Here is a 20,354-nt window from a genome sequence, read left to right on the forward strand (position 1 = left end):
TATGTTGTAAATTCGAGCACAAAGTGTGTGTACAGTTTTTTGGTCTGTTTTTGTGTAAAAAAAATAAAGTGTGTAATAAAGTTGGTTTACGTTGCCCTGTGCCCTATTCACTGATTTTCCTTGAATAAATGTAGCGTGACTGCATGTTTGACATATAACCTACCATAACAAATCCCCCATGAATAGGCCTACCGCACATGTACGTACATGTATTGTATGGTTTCTTGTCTAGGCCTATCTTAACTGTTGAAAAACGCCTCAATATTCATAATGCTCAGTCCCAGAAAGTCACAGGAAAGAAATAGTTGAAATGGGTAAAAGTGATTTAATTCAATAGTAATTTCTTGTCGTTTCCAAAGACAGATTGGATTTGTTTTTTCACTTACGCCATTTAATACATGCCAAAACGTCTACCATCTTCAGTGCAAATACCACGTTATGAGCAAAAGCTGAAGTCATTATGTCGATTATTCTGTGTTTTTCTTAAGGAAGGGCTTGGGTAGAATGTTCTTTTATTCCGTTTGTCTAAAGAATGACCTCAACGACTAGTTTCCCAGAAGCAATTGCAATTGGTAGTGTCCATCTAAAAACATTAAACAAGGATTTCCGTTCCACAGACAATACAGTAGATTTATACACACTCATTCATTCGAAAAGCCAAAGCCTACAATTAGACTTCATGGGCCAGTCCTCGGATCTGTGCAGAAACGTACAGAAAAGTTTGGCCCCATACAACATGCACCTCAATGGGTCCAATGTTATGTTACCACGGTGATGTAGAGGTTCAGAGAATCCGCCGCAGGCCGGCACTGAATTGATGACTGAGCTGAAGTTGAGGTCAGTGCTGGGCACGGGGAATAGCCCCATTACCAGCCTAGCATAGAATTTCACATATGGGAAACGGGCTTTGGGGGGAGACCGGCCGGCTTCTCACATGCAAACATCTTCAGATCTGGGAAGGGAGCTGCACTAGGCAGAGAAGAGCACAGGTCTGATATGGAACAGGTCTAGGTTGCATATTATAAATAATTAAGTTAATTAATTATTATTAATACAATAAATAAATAAATAAACAAAGCATGAGGCTTGGGTCAAGTTTTTTTTTTCAAAATGACAGAGTATTTCTCTTGGGGGTAAACGGTTACACACTCCACTATTTTTATATGGATTAGACCAGTGTTTCCCAACCTTTTTTGTCTCATGTACCCCCTAAGCCTTTTCGTTGTGCCAGGAGTACCCCCTAACTTGTGTTTTACATCACTTTTTCTATTGCAGTGTGACTATGCTCCACGTATTTGTTAAAATTACATTTTTCCTAGTACCCCCTGCAGTGTGCTCGCATACCCCTAGTGGTACACGTACTCCTGGTTGGGAAACACTGGATTAGACTGTGTGTGTGTACAGATGGAGAGAGAGAGAGAGAGAGAGAGAGAGAGAGAGAGAGAGGGAGAGAGAGAGAGAGAGAGAGAGAGAGAGAGAGAGAGAGAGAGAGAGAGAGAGAGAGAGAGAGAGAGAGAGAGAGAGAGCATACTGCTAGGGTAGACAAAGGAAGGACAGTGGACAGAAAAAGAGAGAAGGAAAGAAAAGAAACTGTTTGCAACTCATGACCGAATGGTGGCAATCTAATCACAGTAAATTATGAGACTGTCGCTTCTTTCCTCCAGCCCAACAGTCACAGGAAAACAAGGACAAGTGCTTCCATCTAGTGGTGAAAACCTGTATGCAAAAAATTACTGCCATAGACCTATACACAACAGTAGGTGTACTACAGTCCCTTTTCATAGGCTTATACCTTTCTTTAATCAAATAAATTATAAAGGCAAAATGAAGCACACAACTACAGTGATATGCAAAAAATAAAACAAGGGAGAAACATGGCAGATGCATTTAGGCCTTTATTATGACAACACAGTGCAAGAGCTGACAGGATATGAGAGAAGTTAGGAGGGTCGAACCTGAGTCCCCATGGACATACAGCCCATACATGGTACAGGTACATTACCGTGTTTCCCTCTAGCGGGGTCAACACTATGTTCTAAAACCTTATGCCATCATTTTTCTGATTTCAGATTTTTCTCCCAATAAAAAAAAATGCTTTACAGATAGGTTAGGATTAGAAGTTGATTCTGTCTGGGCACAGCTTATGTATACTGTGTTGCTAAGAAATGTCTTCGTTTAGTGGAAAAGGTATTTCGCAAGTGCGAAGCTTGTCAGTTTGTCAGACATACGTAGCCTACTGTAGGTACGCTCTCCTTGTAAGCATCCTGATAACCATTAACAAAAATGCAACATACACTACCTTGGCACCGTTTACGTTTTTTTGGACGGTCTTGACTTGTTTTTCTTTTTCACTGGCATGGCCTTGATATCTTTTTTCCGGAACCTTTTTTTCTTAACGTTGCCAGGTTCATTCCTCAGTCTGTGTTCAAAAGTCAACCTCATGCGCTTCAGTGCCATGTTCGTGTTTCGCAAGGTCTCCAAGTCATCACAGAAATAGGTGGCATCCATGAACTTTTTCAGTTCTTTTCTCATCGCGGTCTGTGCAGATCTGACCTCATGTCCCCCTCCATCCAGCGTGCTTTCTCCTTCTCCATCTGGCATCTCCTCTCCACTATCAGACACAACTTCTCCCCATCCATTCAACATCCTCTCTCCCTCTCCATCCATCGTTCCCTCTTCCCCTTCATCCATCACTCTCTCCCCTCCTCCCTCCACCATCCTCCTCCGGATGTGAAATCGTATAGTTTCCTTTGATGGAAAATAACGCTGGTGAGAAGGGTTTGGTGTCTTTAGAGAAGTCCTGCATAACTCATTAAGCACAAACTGCTTTAATGTTCTCTTAATGACGGATATGTTAGTCATGCCTTGCGCCACCATCTCTTGTAGTTTAACTTCAACTTCAGGATGCATTGGTTTTCTTGAAACGCAGGGTCCTTTCTCAATGGTGTGATTGTGAGCCTCTAGCAAAGGGATCTTCAGATGAATAAAAGCAGAGGTTGGTGGGCTGCCTGTGAGAAGCGCTTCCTTCAGCTTCTTCATAGCATCTTCTTTCTGGTATCTCGTGGCATTCCCTTTCACACTGAACGTGTCATATCTAAAACAAAGCAAAACAAAAAAGTAAAATCCTCCTGTTCAGCCTTGCTCTACACATACAGTACATCTGGTATCTATCGTGTTGAATCTATCACATATTCATTATTTAAAAGATGATCAGAGAATTGTTTCAAATGTGTTCAATGCATTCCCAGTGTAGAGCTGTTCATCTGGTGAGAGTCAGATTAGGTAATGTAAAACAAACAATGTGACTTACACAACACCATAATCACAATTCCAAGGACCTCTAAACACATAACATTAGCACAAAATTGGTGAAATAGAATGATCACCCAGCTCTATTGTGAATGTGTGAATAAACAAGGTGTGCCAGGGTGTGTGAATGTCATTCACATGGGAAACATAGGCTATTAAAAATCGCAACAAAAATCGCACCTTTCACTTCATGCCGCAACAAAATTGCAACAACACAGTAAGAAGCTCCGCAACTTTCATCGCGATTTTCTGGAAATCCTCGTGCACCATCTGGCAATTCAGATCGCAATTTTTTGAGAAAATGCCCGCGATTTCCTGGTGGGACTGGAATGAGGATGTACCCGTAGGCCTAAGAAGTAGTTGCTTACTCTAAAAGAAATGCTTACCTTATCACATGCCGAATGCAAAGTTTTGCTGGGCAGTCAGACTTATCGGCTGGCTGGACATGTCCCTGGGATTGCTGTTCCTATGCAGGAGAAATAATAAGAGACACGGACACATTTTTTTACAAAAAAACTCTCAAAATCAGCGGGGGTGAGTGGATAGGCCTCTTGGAAACAGATTCTAGGAACAAAATCGCATCAGTGGTTCTCAACCTGGCTTGTGGGCACCCCGTGGGGGTGTGCCAGAGATTCCAGGGGGTCTGTTTTTGTTTGTGTTGAGGATTGGACCAAATTCTGCATGGGAACATTATAATTAGGCCAAATGAAAAAATGGAAACACGTTTTGGTCCCCATTTAAAGTCATAATGTCTTTAATGTCAAAAATAATAATGTCATTAATGTCTCAAGCAAGAATCATGGCAATTAATCACTTTTAGAGCGTATACACGTGTGGAAGTTTGGGTTGGGGGTGTGCGGTAAGTGGGTCCTTTGAGGTAAAAATGTTAAGAACCACTGCTCTAATACAGTAGTCTGTTATGTAGACCTACAGTATGTACGCACCTTTGTTTTTTTCTGTGGGACTTTGCAATGCTGACAAGCAAGGATGGTTCTCTTTGTCACACCGAGAGGGGTGTCATCATCATAGTCCTCAACCTGCCACACATTTCTGCCTTTGCTTGTGTGGTCAGACCTGGGACAATATCAAAGCGATTATTTCAAAATCCCCCATAAGCTTATTCCATTATACATGTAATTATATTGAAACGAGCCAACGTTATTCAAAAGGATTGTTTTCACAAAATAACATGCTTCAACAACAACACAAGTACAGTTTTCAGGCTGACCTATCCTGGTGCCTGTCCCCCACCAGTTATGTTCGGAAGCTAAGTAATCACCTGCGAACCACCACCTACCATCCACGAACAAACACCTATATCCAACTTACCACCTGCCATTCACCACATTTTCTGTGCGTGTGCATGCACAAGGAAATCAACACATCATCTGGTGTTGTGATAATCAGGTCTTTATACCTACCATCGGTAGAAAGATGTAGAAGTGGCTATTGAATGGATCCCAATCAGCCTCTTCACTTCCTCTTCTGTCTGGACAATGCCAGAGATGTAATCATTGCCTCTTTTGATTATTTGAAAGAAAGATGGTACCCAAGACGGAGCTATAAAATGTTAGACAAAGAGAGCAAAGATTAGTGTCAAGGTAGCCAACTGAAAGAGTGGGGGTGGGCCAAATGGTAAATAAAAGACAATAAGCTTAACCAAAACTGGTAAAAACACAATTAGGACTATGTCGTATTCAGAGCCAGTTAAGATGGCCTAGGAAACTAGGAGGTTGGTTTCTGTGGGCCCCCCTGGAAGGCAAATTTACAAAATTACACAGTGCCATAATTACGAGCTAGGAATTAGGGATAACATGTCTGACATGCCAACATTGGAGAATATTATTCATTGATTAATTGATTGATTGAATAAGATTTAAAAATGAATTTTCAATATCACATCTTGCCACAATTCTGCAATTTTTGACTTTTGGCCAATTGGGGGCCCCCTGGCAAGTGGGGGCCCCTAGGATTCAGCCAGATGGGGAGTCATGGGTAAGCACTTAGGGCGTCCGACTTGTAGCCCAAAGGTTGCCGGTTCGACTCCCGACCCGCCAGGTTGGTGTAATTAACCAGTGCTTTCCCCCACCCTCCTCCATGACTGAGGTACCCTGGGCATGTAGTTAGTACCTTCCCGCCGCACTGCTCCCTTTCGGGCCCCATTGGGGGCTGCCTCCTTGCACGGGTGAGGCATGAATGCAATTTTGTGTGTGCAGTGTTCACTTGTGTGCTGCGGAGTGCTGTGTCACAATGACAATTGGAGTTTGAGTTTCCCAGTTGGGCTTTCACTTCACTTCATATCTAGCCTGTGCGTTATTCCGGCCCTTGTCATATTGCACATTTACAAACACTATTAGCTGGGTGGAGTTCTATGGCCACCTGAGGTCTATGTCAATAAAGTCAATGGCTACGGCTCAACCACACAGCAAAATCATTATGGCCTAATTTATGCGGCCTACTGCTGCCGGTGTTACAAAATAGCTGGTTTCTCAAAAAAATGGTTATCCAGATGTTAGAACCAACAGTGATTCGTCGTAAGTTTGACCAACTGCTGTGCTCAGGGTAAACCAGCCAAATGCTGGAGAAATTTCATTTTGGCTGTTCGAAAAGACAAACTTGGGCTACTAGTCACTTTGTCCCTTTGTGAGTGTGTGTTTGGCTAGTAACATTTCATCAACTAGCCATGATTCTGCCAATTTAGGGTCCTGGCTGTGCTTACCAAATCTGGGTAAGCACTTGTAGGGACACGAGATATAATTTCAAATCCTTTTGGCAAAGAAAGATGGTGGTGGACCCAAAGTTGAATCACATTTCTATGGAGCTGGCTTGAGCTGACAGGCAAGGTGATAACCATTTTCATTATTTGTAAGCGGTCTCCATAATTCACCCACCCTCCATTGTCTCTGTCTGCTTTGACACTGAAATGCATCCTTCAGGTCCAGTGTCTTCCTCCTGTTGTGGCAGCAACATCAATATCAGACTACACAAAACTAGAAGGCTGTTAATGAAAGCTAGGTGTGCACGTACTGTAATTACTGTGTAAGTTTCCACACTGGCGTGCCAAATTACTTGGTGAAGTGAAAAAGTATTGCAACAGAAAGTGTACGTCGCCTAAAAACCTTTTACTTTCTGTGATGTGTATTTTAGCTGTGATTAACGTTGAAGTGTCCTAGATAAATCACTACTCAACACCACAACAGACCTGCAAACTCGTCAAAGAAAAAAAGGTGACAGTGTACAGCGGGGGTTCTATTTCTATTCACATGAATGACCTAATTGGCCGGAAAAAGGTGATGGCCACCAAAAGGTGACGAGTTTGCAGGTATGCAACCTGACCTCTGGTTGTGGTGTTGGGCATAGATGATCTATCTAGGACACTTCTGTTAAAATGTAAGCCTATTTTTCATATGTCCTCAGGTTATACATGTAAACAGTATTGCTATGTTGTTCTAGCGACACAAGAGGGCGCAAGAGAACGCAAGATGATTAATGCGTGAATGTTCATCCAATGTATTTTTGTCACCAAGGACTACCCGTAGATGGACATTTATATAATGTGTGATTGTCATATTCCATTCAGTCTGTTCGCGCTCAACTCAACAATGAGTTCGCAGTCATGCTTTATTGATTTGTGAAATAAATTTCATAACTGGAGAGAAGTCGTCTGCCTCCTTCATCCGTATCGCCAGCAGCACCACTCTGCTGCCGAAACTCAACAGGTTATGGGCCCAGGAGACGTTTGGAGGAGAAGTTAGTCGACGAAAGCCGAAGACAGTTGCAACGGTCGCGTGCTGAGGAGGCTGCTAACCTGAGGAGAGGGGCAAGCTAGCATGGCGGAGCAACGAAGGGCAAGTAGCAGCAGGCTACATCGACTGTTATTCGACGGCGACGAGTCTAAATACGAGGTTTGGGAGACAAAATTGTTGGGACACTTGCATTTGTTAGGGTTGAAGGACACTGTGTTAAAAGCACCAGTAACCCAGGCTGAAAAAGCAGCAGACCCTAAGAAAAATGAGGACGCGTATGCCGAGTTGATCCAACTGCTAGATGACAAAAGTCTGTGTCTAGTAATGCGAGATGGGAAAGATGACGGCAGAAAAGCGTTAAAGATTTTGAAAGACTATTATGCTGGGAGTGGAAAGCCACGTATAATTAGTCTGTACACTACTCTGACATCACTTCAAAAGTCCAACGACGAAAGTGTAATGGACTATTGGGAGGGAAAGTGGAAAACAGCGATCCTAGCGGTTACGTTCCAAACACCAGGGTGATCCTATTGAAACTCCCATAGACAAGTTTTTTAAAAAATCCCACAAAGATATGACTTGGAACTATAACACCAGACACATTTTTCAGCGTACACAATAGCATGAACTACTACCTGTGAAAATCTCAAGTCATTTTTTGCCCTTTTAAGAAAAATAGAAATTGTGCCAATCTGGTCGGAAACGGACTACAGCTCCCAGCATGCTGTGCTTCGCGCCTCGTTGACAACACAGAGAAACAAATGAACGCGAACGAACGCAAGTTCTTCGCATATCTTCACATTCTTGTAATCCTATGAGTTCCACATTGTCTTCTTATTACACATATATACACGCGATCATTTTGGTATGGTTTTAAATTCTCTAGTAGATATGATGGCTTCTGTGGTGACGAGTAACCACCTCTCTGGCTCATGTTTGGCTATGCTAATTTGGCTATGCTAATTACATGGAGTAAACAAGCCACACATGCCAGTCAGTGTAGTTCTGTATTAGCTTTTTAAAGAATATTAAAATCAGCTCAGATCAGTGAAAAACCGAACATTTTACCACCTGGTTCGATAAAACGGGCCAACATGCCCATAATATGACTGCCACTACTTCTACTTCGTCGTCAGGGCCGAGATGTAATTTTTCAAAGAAAAAAAACATTCATTTGTTGCAGGGGGTTGGAACGTTGCCAGCAGGGGGCGATGAGATTACTTTCCCTCCCTATATAATTAGAGCAGAGACCGCCATTACTGCCCTCAGAAGCGCGGGAGAAACGTTGGGCGACGGTCTGCTAGTGGCTATGGCGCTGAAGGGATTGCCAGAGAGCTTCAAGCCATTCGCAATTCATGTGGCGCACACTTACGACAACATCACGTTTGCCGAGTTCAAAACCAAATTGCGGAGTTTCGAGGAAACCGAGAACATCAGAGCAACCGGGTCGAACGACGACAGCGTGATGAAGACCCAGGGGAGAACCGGACGGCGACCTCCCAAGGCTAGCAGCGCGCATAGACCAACGAAAGACGACAGCGAGATGGTGTGTTTCAAGTGCGGGACCAAAGGGCATCGAGCGAGGGCGTGCAGACAGAAGACGTGGTGTAGTGTTTGCAAAAGTGACACACACAGGGACGCGACATGCAGACGAAAAGACAAAGACAGAGACCGAAGAGACGGCGTAAGCAAAATGTCAGAGAATGCTGAGGTAACGGGGGACCAGGGTGGCCGCGGGTCCTTAAAAAGTCTTAAAAAGTCTTAAATTTCATTTTCGCCAAATAAGGCCTTGAAAAGTCTTATTTTGTCTTAAATTTTCATCTCAAATGTCTTAAATTTGTGGAGCTTAATTTAGGGAGGAATAATTATGTCAGTCATGTGATGAACTTTGCGACGGAAATAGGAAGTTGTAGCCATGTTGTGTAATTTAGAACGCATTATTGAATTTTATTTAGTGTAAAGTTTCATTGTGCATAGTTTTGTGTTTTCAAACTGCTACATTAATGTAAATAAACAATTGGTTTTTGTGCTTCATTTGAAGCTGTGTATGATCTTGTGAGTTGGTCCTAATTCCATATGGAAAATGATATTGAAAAGTCTTAAAATGTCTTAATTTTGACTTGCTAAAACCCGTAAACGCCGCGAGTTGGTCTTAATTTTATTTTGGAAAATGGTATTGAAAAGTCTTAAAATGTCTTAATTTTGACTTGGTCAAACCTGTAGACACCCTGGGGGACTTCGCGTTCACGATGGCGGACGGACGGGCCAGCGACCACCAGCGGCAGTCGGCGCGCACCATCCAGGAGAGGGGCCTGATGGTGGACACCGACGGACGGGCCAGTGACCAGCGGGAGCCGGGGCGCACCATCCAGGAGCGGGGCCTGATGGTGGACACCGGGGCCACATCCCACGTCATCAACGACATCGCCTGGTTCACGAGTTTCGACAGCACCTTCAGGCCGGAGACACACAGCGTCGAGTTGGCTGATGGGACCAGATGCAACGGCGTCGCGCAGCGGCGAGGCACGGCAGTGGTTACCCTCATCGACAGCAGTGGACGGCGGTGCAATGCGAAACTGAGAGACGCTCTGTATGTACCGTCGTACCCGCAGAACATTTTCTCGGTGAAGGCAGCAACCACGACTGGGTCCACAGTCATCTTCAAAGAGGGCGATGATGCCCTGATAACCAGATGCGGTACCAGGTTTGACATTCATGTGTATGGCAGGCTGTACTACCTGCACACTGAGGTTGAGTCTAATGATGACAAGTGTAATGCAACCCACGACATCCAAGCATGGCATGAGATACTAGGCCACTGTAACTATGATGATGTGCTTAGGTTACATGATGTTGTTGATGGTATGCAGATCAAAGGCAAGATGAGTAGGCCTGAGCAAGAGTGTGAAGTGTGTATTCAGGGGAAGTTTACACAAACTAGAAATAGGAACCCAGATGCCAGAGCAAAGGCTCCTTTAGAAATGGTACACACTGACCTTGCAGGTCCAATAGCCACTGAGTCACTAGAAGGGTACAAATATGCACAGTCTTTTACTGATGACTACTCCAATGCAGTGTTTGTTTACTTTCTAAAGAAAAAGAGTGACACAGTGCAGGCAACTGAAAAATTCCTTGCCGATGTATCCCCTTATGGGAAGGTGAAGTGTATGCGATCTGACAATGCAGCTGAGTTCACAGGTGGTGATTTCCAGGCGCTGCTGAGGAAAAGCAAAATAAGGCATGAGACTTCAGCTCCGTACTCACCGCACCAAAATGGAACAGCAGAACGAGGGTGGCGTACTCTTTTCGAGATGGGCAGGTGCATGCTGATTGAAAGTGAGTTACCAAAACACCTGTGGCACTATGCCGTACAAACAGCAGCAATGGTACGCAACAGATGCTTGAACAAGCGCACAGGGCTGACTCCTTACGAGATGTTGACAAACAAAAAGCCCAATGTGTCCAGAATGCAACGATTCGGGTCTGTTTGCTACACTTACAAGCAGGAAAAAGGGAAGCTTGACTCCAGGTGTGATCAGGGGCGTTTTGTGGGGTACGACAAAAATAGCCCAGCGTATTTGGTGTATCTCCCAAATACAAACAAAGTGCAAAAACACAGGCTGGTAAAATTTGTGAGCAAAACGGTTGCAGAAAAACACACTCAGACAGATGAGCCAGATCTAAATGATGATAGTGTGGGGCACATAGTCAGGACTAGTGGGACGCAGGGGGTCAACAGGAGTGCAGAAAAGGCTCCAGAGCCAAATGAACCCAGTAAAAGTCCACACCGCGATAGTCCAAGGGCAGCAAATAAGTCTACTGATGAAACTGAGAGTGTTACACGCGTCGATCCTGAGAGTAGGCGGTATCCAACTAGAGCGAGGAGGGCACCAAATTACCTAGGCGACTTCGTAACAGAAGACAGTGATAGTGACGGGATGAATGTCACAGTAGACTACTGCTGCAGAGCAGTGTGTGGCATTCCACAAACTTATGGTGAAGCTATGCAGTCCGACAGCTCAAAACAATGGAGAAAAGCAATGGATGAGGAAATCCAGTCTCTTAATGAGAACAAAACTTTTACACCGACAACACTTCCCGTGGGCAAGAAAGCAGTGGGGGGTAGGTGGGTTTACGCAATCAAGTCTGGTGTAGATGGGAACGACCAATACAAGGCTCGATTTGTTGCGAAGGGCTACAGCCAGAAAATGGGAGTTGACTATGGGGAAACGTTTTCACCTACAGCTGATCTAACCAGTGTTAGAATTGTGCTACAGAAGGCAGTACAGGAAAATTTACTGGTCCATCAGATGGACGTGAAAACCGCGTTCTTACACGCACCCATCGACTACGAAATCTACATTAATCCACCAGAGGGTTATGCAGAAAAAGAAGGTGTAGTCTATAAGCTTGAGAAATCGCTTTATGGTCTCAAACAGTCCGGCAGAAACTGGAACAGGGTTTTACATGATTGTTTAACTGAAAATGGTTTCACACAAAACCAAGCTGACCACTGTGTTTATTCCCAAGAGTCACAAGAAGGGAAAGTGATCATAATTGTGTGGGTGGATGACTTGATCATCGCTGCAAGTGACGAAAGAAAATTGAAAAAGGTGAAAGGGATGCTTGCAGAGCAATTCAAAATGAAAGATTTGGGGCAACTCAAACATTTTCTTGGAATTGATTTTGATTTTTCTGATGATTGCATCAAAATGTCACAAGAGAAGTACACAAACAAAATTCTACAGCGTTTCAACATGTCAGAATGCAGAGTGAGAGATACTCCTTGTGAGCAAAAGCTCGAATACAGTAATGATGCAGTGAAAATGACTGACATCAGGATGTACAGAGAGGCCGTGGGCAGTCTGATATACCTGACGACCTGCACTAGGCCTGATCTGAGTTTTGTGGTGAGCAGGCTGTCACAGTACTTAGCTGAGCCTACAGAGGAGCAATGGGTCACTGTGAAGCATGTCCTGCGATACCTTAAAGGTACAGCAAACAAAGGTTTAACCTTTAGGAGAAGCACTGAGAATCTTGGTATAAAAGCCTACAGTGATGCAGACTGGGCGGCTGATGCCAGTGATCGCCGCAGTACCACAGGATACTGTGTTAGTCTTAGTGAAAACAGTGCACTTGTTTCATGGAAGACGAAGAAGCAACCTACTGTTGCACTTTCCACATGCGAAGCAGAGTATATGGCACTTGCTTCTACTGTTCAGGAATGTCTTTACCTAGAACATTTACTGGGAGAAATGGATGGTTACAATTACACACAAACGGTAATACATGAAGACAATCAGGGAACGATTGCTCTTGCCAGAAACCCTGTAAACAGAAAGCGTTGTAAACACATAGACATAAAGTATCACTTTATTAGGTCTACTGTAAATGAGGGTAAGGTGAATCTGATGTATTGTTCCACTGATGAGATGGTCGCTGATGTGATGACGAAACCTGTAAGCAAGTTCAAACTGGGAAAGTTTGCAGGTCCTCTTTTTGGCGATTGATATGTGTAAGCCAAGGGTACACATTTGTTCAATTTTGTTTGATGTTTTTATGTTACCAACCTGAGTACAAGTGGGGGTGTTAAAATGTAAGCCTATTTTTCATATGTCCTCAGGTTATACATATGTAAACAGTATTGCTATGTTGTTCTAGCGACACAAGAGGGCGCAAGAGAACGCAAGATGATTAATGTGTGAATGTTCATCCAATGTATTTTTGTCACCAAGGACTACCCGTAGATGGACATTTATATAATGTGTGATTGTCATATTCCATTCAGTCTGTTCGCGCTCAACTCAACAATGAGTTCGCAGTCATGCTTTATTGATTTGTGAAATAAATTTCATAACTGGAGAGAAGTCGTCTGCCTCCTTCATCCGTATCGCCAGCAGCACCACTCTGCTGCCGAAACTCAACAACTTCAACGTTAATCACAGCTAAAATACACATCACAGAAAGTAAAAGGCACATGCTACGAAACTCTAAGAGATGTTATTATACAACCAGAGACTTTTAGTAAATAAATATGACTATAATATAAGAGAATAATATGGGTGACTGATGCAGCCTACCGCTACGATTTGTTTTTCCGCCATCTTCGCTGACGTACTAGGCTCGAAAATGTACCACGTGACCTATCACGCCCACTGAACAACACATCAAAGATACCACATCTGTAATATTTTCTGAATGGCTTAAAATAAAAGCTATGGTAGGCCTAATGGTCTATTTTTGACGCAGATGTGCAATTGATGCTGCGTAATGAGAAAACAAAAGTCGACGCCACTACATTTTTGTTTAGCTTTTGATAACTTGTAATGCATGTTATACGGAGTTCGTGTTGGATAAGGCATAATAAACTATTTGTTATCAGTCTATTGGCCTGTGTGAAGTTTATGAACATTATTGCGACGTTGGTTGGGCGGTCAAAAGGAAGTCAGCTGGCGCGATTGTTTTGAAAGACATTTTCCCATAATGCACTGAGTGCACTCCTCGTGTTTTGATTGGTGAGTGACCAAAGAAAAAAGTTGTGTGAACGTTGTTGCTCAGTTGCGCGGTGTGTTTGTATTGAACTGTCATTTGCACCTTCAACGATAAGCAAACAAACTGGGGGATATGGTATTATTACATAGACGGTGCATATTTGCAAGGAATGAAGAATAAAAAACCGAAAACGACCAAAGTTGGAGTCAACAGAAAGAAAGGTAATGTTCGCCAACTTGCCATTGTAGACACACCAAGCTAACGCTAGCTGTTGAGTTGTTCAGGTTGCCCCGTAATCTCATAACCTACTTTGCTAAGCTAAGTGATAGCAATCTAGGGAGTCACCCAAGGAAGAATCAATCAACGTTTCTAGAAGCTGTGCAATGGGAACTTGTCTCAAGAAAAAAACATGCATTGCAGTGACGCAATGCGAACATCAATCATGGCAAACTTCCTGCAAACTGATAGCGATGTAAGCCTACAGGTTGCAGCTTGGACTCCAGTAGTTCTAGTTATTCCATATGTGTGACACCTAAGGAGGAGGCTAAATGTCCATTTAAATGTCCTTGTCAAATCGGAGATCAAGTCTCACACATCGTATCCACAGTAGCCAGTCGAATCCATGCTTTCTGCCTCGCTGGCATTGTGATCTTGTATGTATGCGTCTTTTTGACAGTTCCCAGTGATGTGTCTCCCACCACAAGCCTCCCACCGCTTGTGGAAGGTCAGTTGCGGTGCTTTCTACGAGTGACCATAAGCAGGGTCCTGTGGACCATCACCAAACCACCACAGAACGTTCTCATCAGGATAAGATGGTGGGGAGAGTCAACCTCTGGAACCCTATTTCATCCAAGGGATGGGTCACTCCTGGCTCAGAAGGGTATTCAATCCACTGCCCGCTTCCCTGTTCGCTGTGGGCCAAAGCAGTTCACCTCCTATTTGACAGGTTACATGGGAAATATTTCACCACTTCACTGTTTTTGCCATGATGCAGTCATGGTTTTCATCCTTACACGATACTAGGCCAAAGTACCCACACTGTTTACTAAACTGAATCTGTCCCCCTTCCCCGCAGACATGGGCACGCTAGTTCTGGATGTGTTGACCAAGCCTGACCATTTGCCTGTAGCCCGTGCCCAAATTAAAGGACTGTCGCGTCTGTCCCTCTCCAATTCCATCAGTGGTTTCTTCACGGTAGTGTCACCAACGTCAGAGAAAATGGGAGAGCTACAGGTAGGTCACAGGCTGTTGAAGCTACTTCATCTCACACTCTCAAGGGCAGTCATGGGTAAGCAGTTAGGGCGTCAGACTTGTAGCCCAAAGGTTGCTGGTTTGACTTCCAGCTCGCCAGGTTGGTGGGGGGAGTAATCAACCAGTGCTCTCCCCATCCTCCTCCATGGCTGAGGTACCCTGAGCATGGTACCGTCCCGCTGCACTGCTCCCTAGGGGCGCCATTGAGGGCTGCCCCCTTGCACAGACAGATTAGGCATAAATGCAATTTTGTTGTGTCCAGTGTTCACTTGTGTGCTGTGGAGTGCTGTTTCACAATGACGATGGTAGTTGGAGTTTCCCAATTGGCTTTCACTTTCACTTGTAAGTGTAGACTGTGGGGGCGTTGCAGTGCAGTCAGCAAATTTGATTTGCAGTCAGCAATAAAAAAGCAGTATGTTAGATTCAGACACATGCATTCTCTGATGCATTGCAAATGGCATGTGATTGCAAATCAATTGGTCAGTGGTGCTGTATTTGCAGCAAATGCTTCTTTGACTGACCCATGCGCGTCATCCACCAAAATGTTGTCAATTCTCAACTCTTGACAGAACCATTGCATCCAGTGCATTGCAAGTGAGACCACAGTTCAGTGTGGCAAGAAGTGATCATCTAATCCAATATAAAGTGAATGGGAATGCCACGCAATGCAGCACAATCAAGCTATTGTTTGAATGTGGCCTTATTGTGCATTGGGTTGTCATCTTGCATGAATGAAAACTGATGACACCTTGTGTATTATGTGACCTTTTTGTTTAGTTGTATCGAACAGGGAACTGTGTAATTACATTCAATGTCTGTTATGTATTGCCATCATTTGATTATTTACTAAATTAATTTTTCCCGTTCAGGTCACGGTTGCACTGGAGCCTCTGGCTGAGTCCTACGACAGCAGTAGTTCCGTTCCCACCCCTGACGTGAGCCTGGATGTGGCCCCTAAAACCCTGGTGGTGCCCCCTGCTACTGGACTCCAATCTCTCCCCGGCACGGCTGTGTCTAGAAGTATTACACCTCGGTAGGAAAACCTTATGGACATTGCATGTTTGGTTTAACAGGAAAAGTCTTAGATTATTTCTCGTGTGATATATTGCTGTGTAAACTAGCAAGATTTTGGACATATTCAGGATATTTAGAAATACTGTACTCTATTATTGATTATTACATAATCTTAGCTTGTCTTCACTTTGTCGAATACGCTGCCCCGCGTCACGGTGTGGCGTCCCTCTGTTGGTCACTATTCCACGACAGGGACCTTGGGGGCGTTCCAAGATCCAGGCTCAGTAGTAAACCAGGTTAAGTTAACTCTGATGTTGTGGTAAATCATCTAATAGAAGTGCATTCTCTCTTCATTCTCTCAACAAAATTACACAATTGGGCTATCTATTAGCATGTTTACCACTTCCTGTAAGTCAAGCTAGCCAGGTTTATCACTTAACCATGTTCATGGAATACCCCCCATTCTCCCTTACTGAATTAAACATACAAACAAAATCACACAACAGTATCTAATGCTGTCCAACCGTCTGGTTGCACGTCATTGTTAATCCTCATTGCCTGTCTTCCATTGCAGGGGACTAGATTATCTGTACTTCCAGGAGAAGCAGAAAGGCATGGCGGAGCAGGCTTTACTCCCACCACAGGGGGATGGACCAACAGCAGGCCCAGACGCCCCCCTGGCCTCTGCCAGGGCAGCACAGCCAAACGACCTCCTATCAGGTTGGATTATCATAAATAAATACCAAACATATTATATTAAAATAGTATGACATCTAAAACAATAGCTGCATGAAACCTTCCATCTTGTGGAGACGCACATTATCCGTAATACTTTTCAGTGACACACACACACACACACACACACACACACACACACACACACACACACACACACACACACACACACACACACACACACACACATACACACACACTATACTGTACTTCAATGACACACATACTGTATGCAATACTCATCAATGATGCTTCCTGTTCAGCTTTGTTAGAGCGGGGCAGTAAACTCAGGGAAGCCATGGTCATGTCATCACTTCGGACAGAGTTGGACTGCGACGCCACTCTGAAGGACACGCCGCTACCCCTGCCCAAAGACAACATCAGATCCACGTCTCTCCCGTGAGTAGTGGTTGCTTGCTCTCAGAACCTATTTAGATCCCACCATTTAATTCCATTTCCTTTTCCATTATCAAAGTTTCACAGCACTTGTATATGCTGGCAATGAACAATAATACAGAAGATGTTAGTCTTTACTTAAACTGTCTTCAGCAGATGTTACGGGTGTTATCTAAATTTTAGATTGCAAGGCAAATGCTTTTTTTCTTCAACGGCCGCTGTGGCACTGTTGCACTTCATGGTCATGGCCTAGTTTGGGCAGTGGTCTTAATATCAGAGGGTTGCAGGTTTGAAGCCCAACCTTACCCCTCATCTACACCTACATTCGTGGCTGATGTGCTCTTGAGCAAGGCACCCTAACCTCGCATTGCTCTAGGAACTGTAACCAATACCCTGTAAATGGCTGTAAGTCGCTTTGGATAAAAGCATCAGCGATGTGTAATGTTATATCGTTTTTGTATCCACAGGCCAGTTATGCCTTCATCTGGAAGGTTGTTTCACCAGCTGCTGAATGTTGAGCATAGTCCACCTCAGCGTCCCCACAGTCCCAGCAATTATGACATCCCAGAATGCACCACGGATAGTGAGAACAGAGCGGTGGATCTGCTACTGGGCAGGTAAGTCAGTACGGGTGGTACTGCAGGACTTAAGCAGAAATGAGTCACTATAAAAGGTCTTACTGCTCATTTTTGTACAGAGTCCACATAAAGTATAGACATAAAGTATAGACACTCGTAGACGTGTTATTCGCAGTTTCAGAAAATAAGAAACCTTGCCACATTTTTCATTGTCTCATCGCCTCATTTAATGAATCAGCTGAATTTAATATCCCTGCACAAATCACTAGACAACTGGATTGGCAGAAGAGATCCATGGCACGCTTTTAATTTGCAGAGGCCAGGCGGATTGACATCTCAGCTTCAATCAGTTGACAAGTGAAATAAATGACTAAATCTATGTATCGTCCTTCATGCCGGGTCCTCTTTCCTGCAGCATCAATGGGTCTCTGCTGGAGGCTTGGGATGGCGAGGGTTCCCCTCCTGCCTCCCTGTCCGCCTACAGCAGCGTGTGCCTGGACAGCGAGCTCAACGATCCCCAGTACGATGAAAGCCTCCTGGAGAACCTCTTCTACAAGGCACCAGTCAGTCAAACATGCATTCCATTTAATTCCTCGTGTCCTTTCCTGTTGGTTGTGGCTTCTTCCCTCCGTGTCGCATTGACTTTGTGGAGGAAGTTGTGAAGTTTCCCCGGTGTCAGCCTAGGCAGAGCAGCTTTTGGGGAGCTTATCCCCATTCAACATCTCAATTGTAAATACGACCATGACCCTTGCATTGTATTTTTGCAAGATATTGAATTATCAATGACATTGACCTTTGCATTACAAGGCCGCAAGCAACAGGAAAGGATGGGAACTAGTTTAACTTGCACCCATGAACTTCTATTTGCTCTTCTGACTAGATGCTCTAATACTGGATGTATTGACAAAATGTAATCTTATCTAATGTGTGATGTGGATGAAAATTCTATGAATTGCTAGAACAAATGAGCCCACTATAAAAGATAATCACCAAAGTCATAGTCTCTTTGACCACATTATTGTTTTGTTTTGTTGGTCTTCTAGAAATCTGACTCGAGTGACCATGAGGGCGAACTGGAGAACCCTGGCAAGGGAGATGACCACAAGTGCACCAAACAGAACCGGTCAGTACAATACCATAATGACTATTGCATAATGACAATCACTGAATTGTATAACTTATGAATCTGAAATTATATCCTGCAGTTTGTAGTATATTATAATCATGATATATTGTGTATTACAAACTTGAGATGCCAACAAGGGCCATTAAGCAAACAGGAATTCGTCGCTTTAGGATTATAGGGTTCTATCTGACATTTTGGTCGAAATTGAGTTATTGCCATAGTCATATTATAGTAGCACTGCTTTACATCCTAGAATGTGTTTTTTAACGTTTTATGCATTTTTCACCGTTTAATCCTCAGAACCATAAGGTTCTATCTGCAAAACTGCACTTCAACTTAGAATTATAGGGTTCTATCTGACGCAATTGAATGTAGCAGCTTTGCAAAGCGGCTAATCAGCTGCTTTTTCATTTGTTATGATATCAACGCATGTCTCCGGTCTCAGTGCTAACATTGCCTCGCAAAATGTTGCAAATATGAGCCTCTGTTTACCATTCAAAGCAAGGATGGCGACTCCAATGCACCCCCGCTTATTTAATCAGCAAAAGGCGGAGCTATGCACCAAGTTGGACAGATCTTGCAACTTACAGTGACACTGATGTAGCCCACGTTAGAAAGTTGAGGTCGAAACACATTCAAAGAACAAACGTGGCAATTCTTAATCCCATGCTTGCCAATTAGCTGTGCTTACGTGAGGCAACATTAGGTTTTGCGTTGCGTTGGGTCAGAATTGCTCATAAAGTGACCCATCATGGACATGACCAAACTTAGGCTGTCAATATTAAGCCTACCTTATCACATATCTTTTACGATGAGATGCTATCACAATTGATTTTACCAAGCTAAGCAGTCCCTGTAGGAAGATAGTGATGACAGTAATCTTTACGCACGTGTTCAAGACTATAGACAGCGCTTGTATTTGACCAAAGTGCTCGCTGGTTGCGCATGGTGTAGGCTACCAGCATCGTAATCTGACTAATATACAATGGCTTTGGTTCACTATTATTAGTTCTGACACATTTTGTCCAATAATGGGACAAAAGTTACAATAAAATATCGTTAGGCCTATCTATCTAGGCCTATCTATCTAATTTTGCCATGGCTAACCCTTCCCCGGTGCCACCTGTGGAACAGGTGCTGCATATCCTATTGGGCTTTTTTTGTTAATTTAATCTGATGGCTGTATAGCTTTTATTAGGTCTATTTAAGATAATGTAGTGGTCTCAATGACAGATTACACTGACCCGGGCCAAGTGACCACAAGAACCAAGGGGGCCCTAAAGCTCATCATCCACGCTACAGTTTCAATATCACTTTTAAAACATTGTGCATATCATTATTCATCCCTGGAAAGTGAAAAACAGGTAGGCTACCTGGTAAAAGTGGGTAATGTATTATATGCAGCCCTGGAATAGTCTGGCAGCAATAGTGCAGTTTACTGCAGTATGCAATATTTTAGAAACACAACTCCATACTATACAAAAATATTTCACTTGACTCTAATGCATATTTGAATTGTATTGCAGTGCTAACAGATCTACACCTGGTATTTTACAGTAAATTACATAATATTAGGCCTACACTTACCATAAGCTTTTCATCCAAAGGGACTTACAGTACAAGGTATTGGTATAGAGTATTGGCTACAGTCCCTGGAGAAGTAAGAGGTTAGATTCCTTGCACAAGGGCATCTCAGCCAGGGAGTGA

The 20,354-nt window shown here is 43.6% G+C and overlaps 2 protein-coding genes across 2 annotated transcripts in view; one reads left to right on the forward strand and one right to left on the reverse strand.

Annotated features, from left to right (window-relative positions):
- Positions 1 to 1,750: 1,750 nt before the first annotated feature.
- On the reverse strand, positions 1,751 to 13,198 carry LOC134453716 (calcium-responsive transcription factor-like). The gene is made up of 6 exons (XM_063204496.1): positions 13,136 to 13,198; positions 6,201 to 6,261; positions 4,731 to 4,869; positions 4,254 to 4,383; positions 3,696 to 3,775; positions 1,751 to 3,094 (listed from the first exon to the last, which is right to left on the reverse strand). Exons 1-6 carry the CDS (start codon positions 13,157 to 13,159, stop codon positions 2,311 to 2,313), a joined length of 1,218 nt encoding a protein of 405 aa, XP_063060566.1. The 5' UTR covers positions 13,160 to 13,198; the 3' UTR covers positions 1,751 to 2,310.
- Positions 13,199 to 16,391: 3,193 nt separating this feature from the next.
- Positions 16,392 to 20,354, forward strand: part of c2cd3 (C2 domain containing 3 centriole elongation regulator) — a 29,907-nt gene continuing 25,944 nt past the window's right edge. Inside the window, exons 1-5 of the mRNA XM_063205769.1 lie at positions 16,392 to 16,532; positions 16,811 to 16,946; positions 17,411 to 17,560; positions 17,937 to 18,084; positions 18,565 to 18,644. Coding sequence (XP_063061839.1) covers positions 16,427 to 16,532; positions 16,811 to 16,946; positions 17,411 to 17,560; positions 17,937 to 18,084; positions 18,565 to 18,644 — 620 coding nt within the window. The 5' untranslated portion in view covers positions 16,392 to 16,426. The remainder of the gene's footprint in view (positions 16,533 to 16,810; positions 16,947 to 17,410; positions 17,561 to 17,936; positions 18,085 to 18,564; positions 18,645 to 20,354) is intronic.

Source organism: Engraulis encrasicolus, chromosome 8, assembly GCF_034702125.1.
Source record: "Engraulis encrasicolus isolate BLACKSEA-1 chromosome 8, IST_EnEncr_1.0, whole genome shotgun sequence".
NCBI classification, from domain to species: domain Eukaryota; kingdom Metazoa; phylum Chordata; class Actinopteri; order Clupeiformes; family Engraulidae; genus Engraulis; species Engraulis encrasicolus.

Excerpts from the sequence above, each read along its gene's own strand:
- LOC134453716 (XM_063204496.1), bottom strand. The coding sequence starts at position 13,159 with ATGGCGGAAAAACAAATCGTAGCG. Across the intron at positions 4,870-6,200 it reads GCAGACAGAGACAATGGAGG|CTCCGTCTTGGGTACCATCT; the intron begins GTGGGTGAATTA and ends AACATTTTATAG. Across the intron at positions 3,095-3,695 it reads TGCATTCGGCATGTGATAAG|ATATGACACGTTCAGTGTGA; the intron begins GTAAGCATTTCT and ends GCTTTGTTTTAG.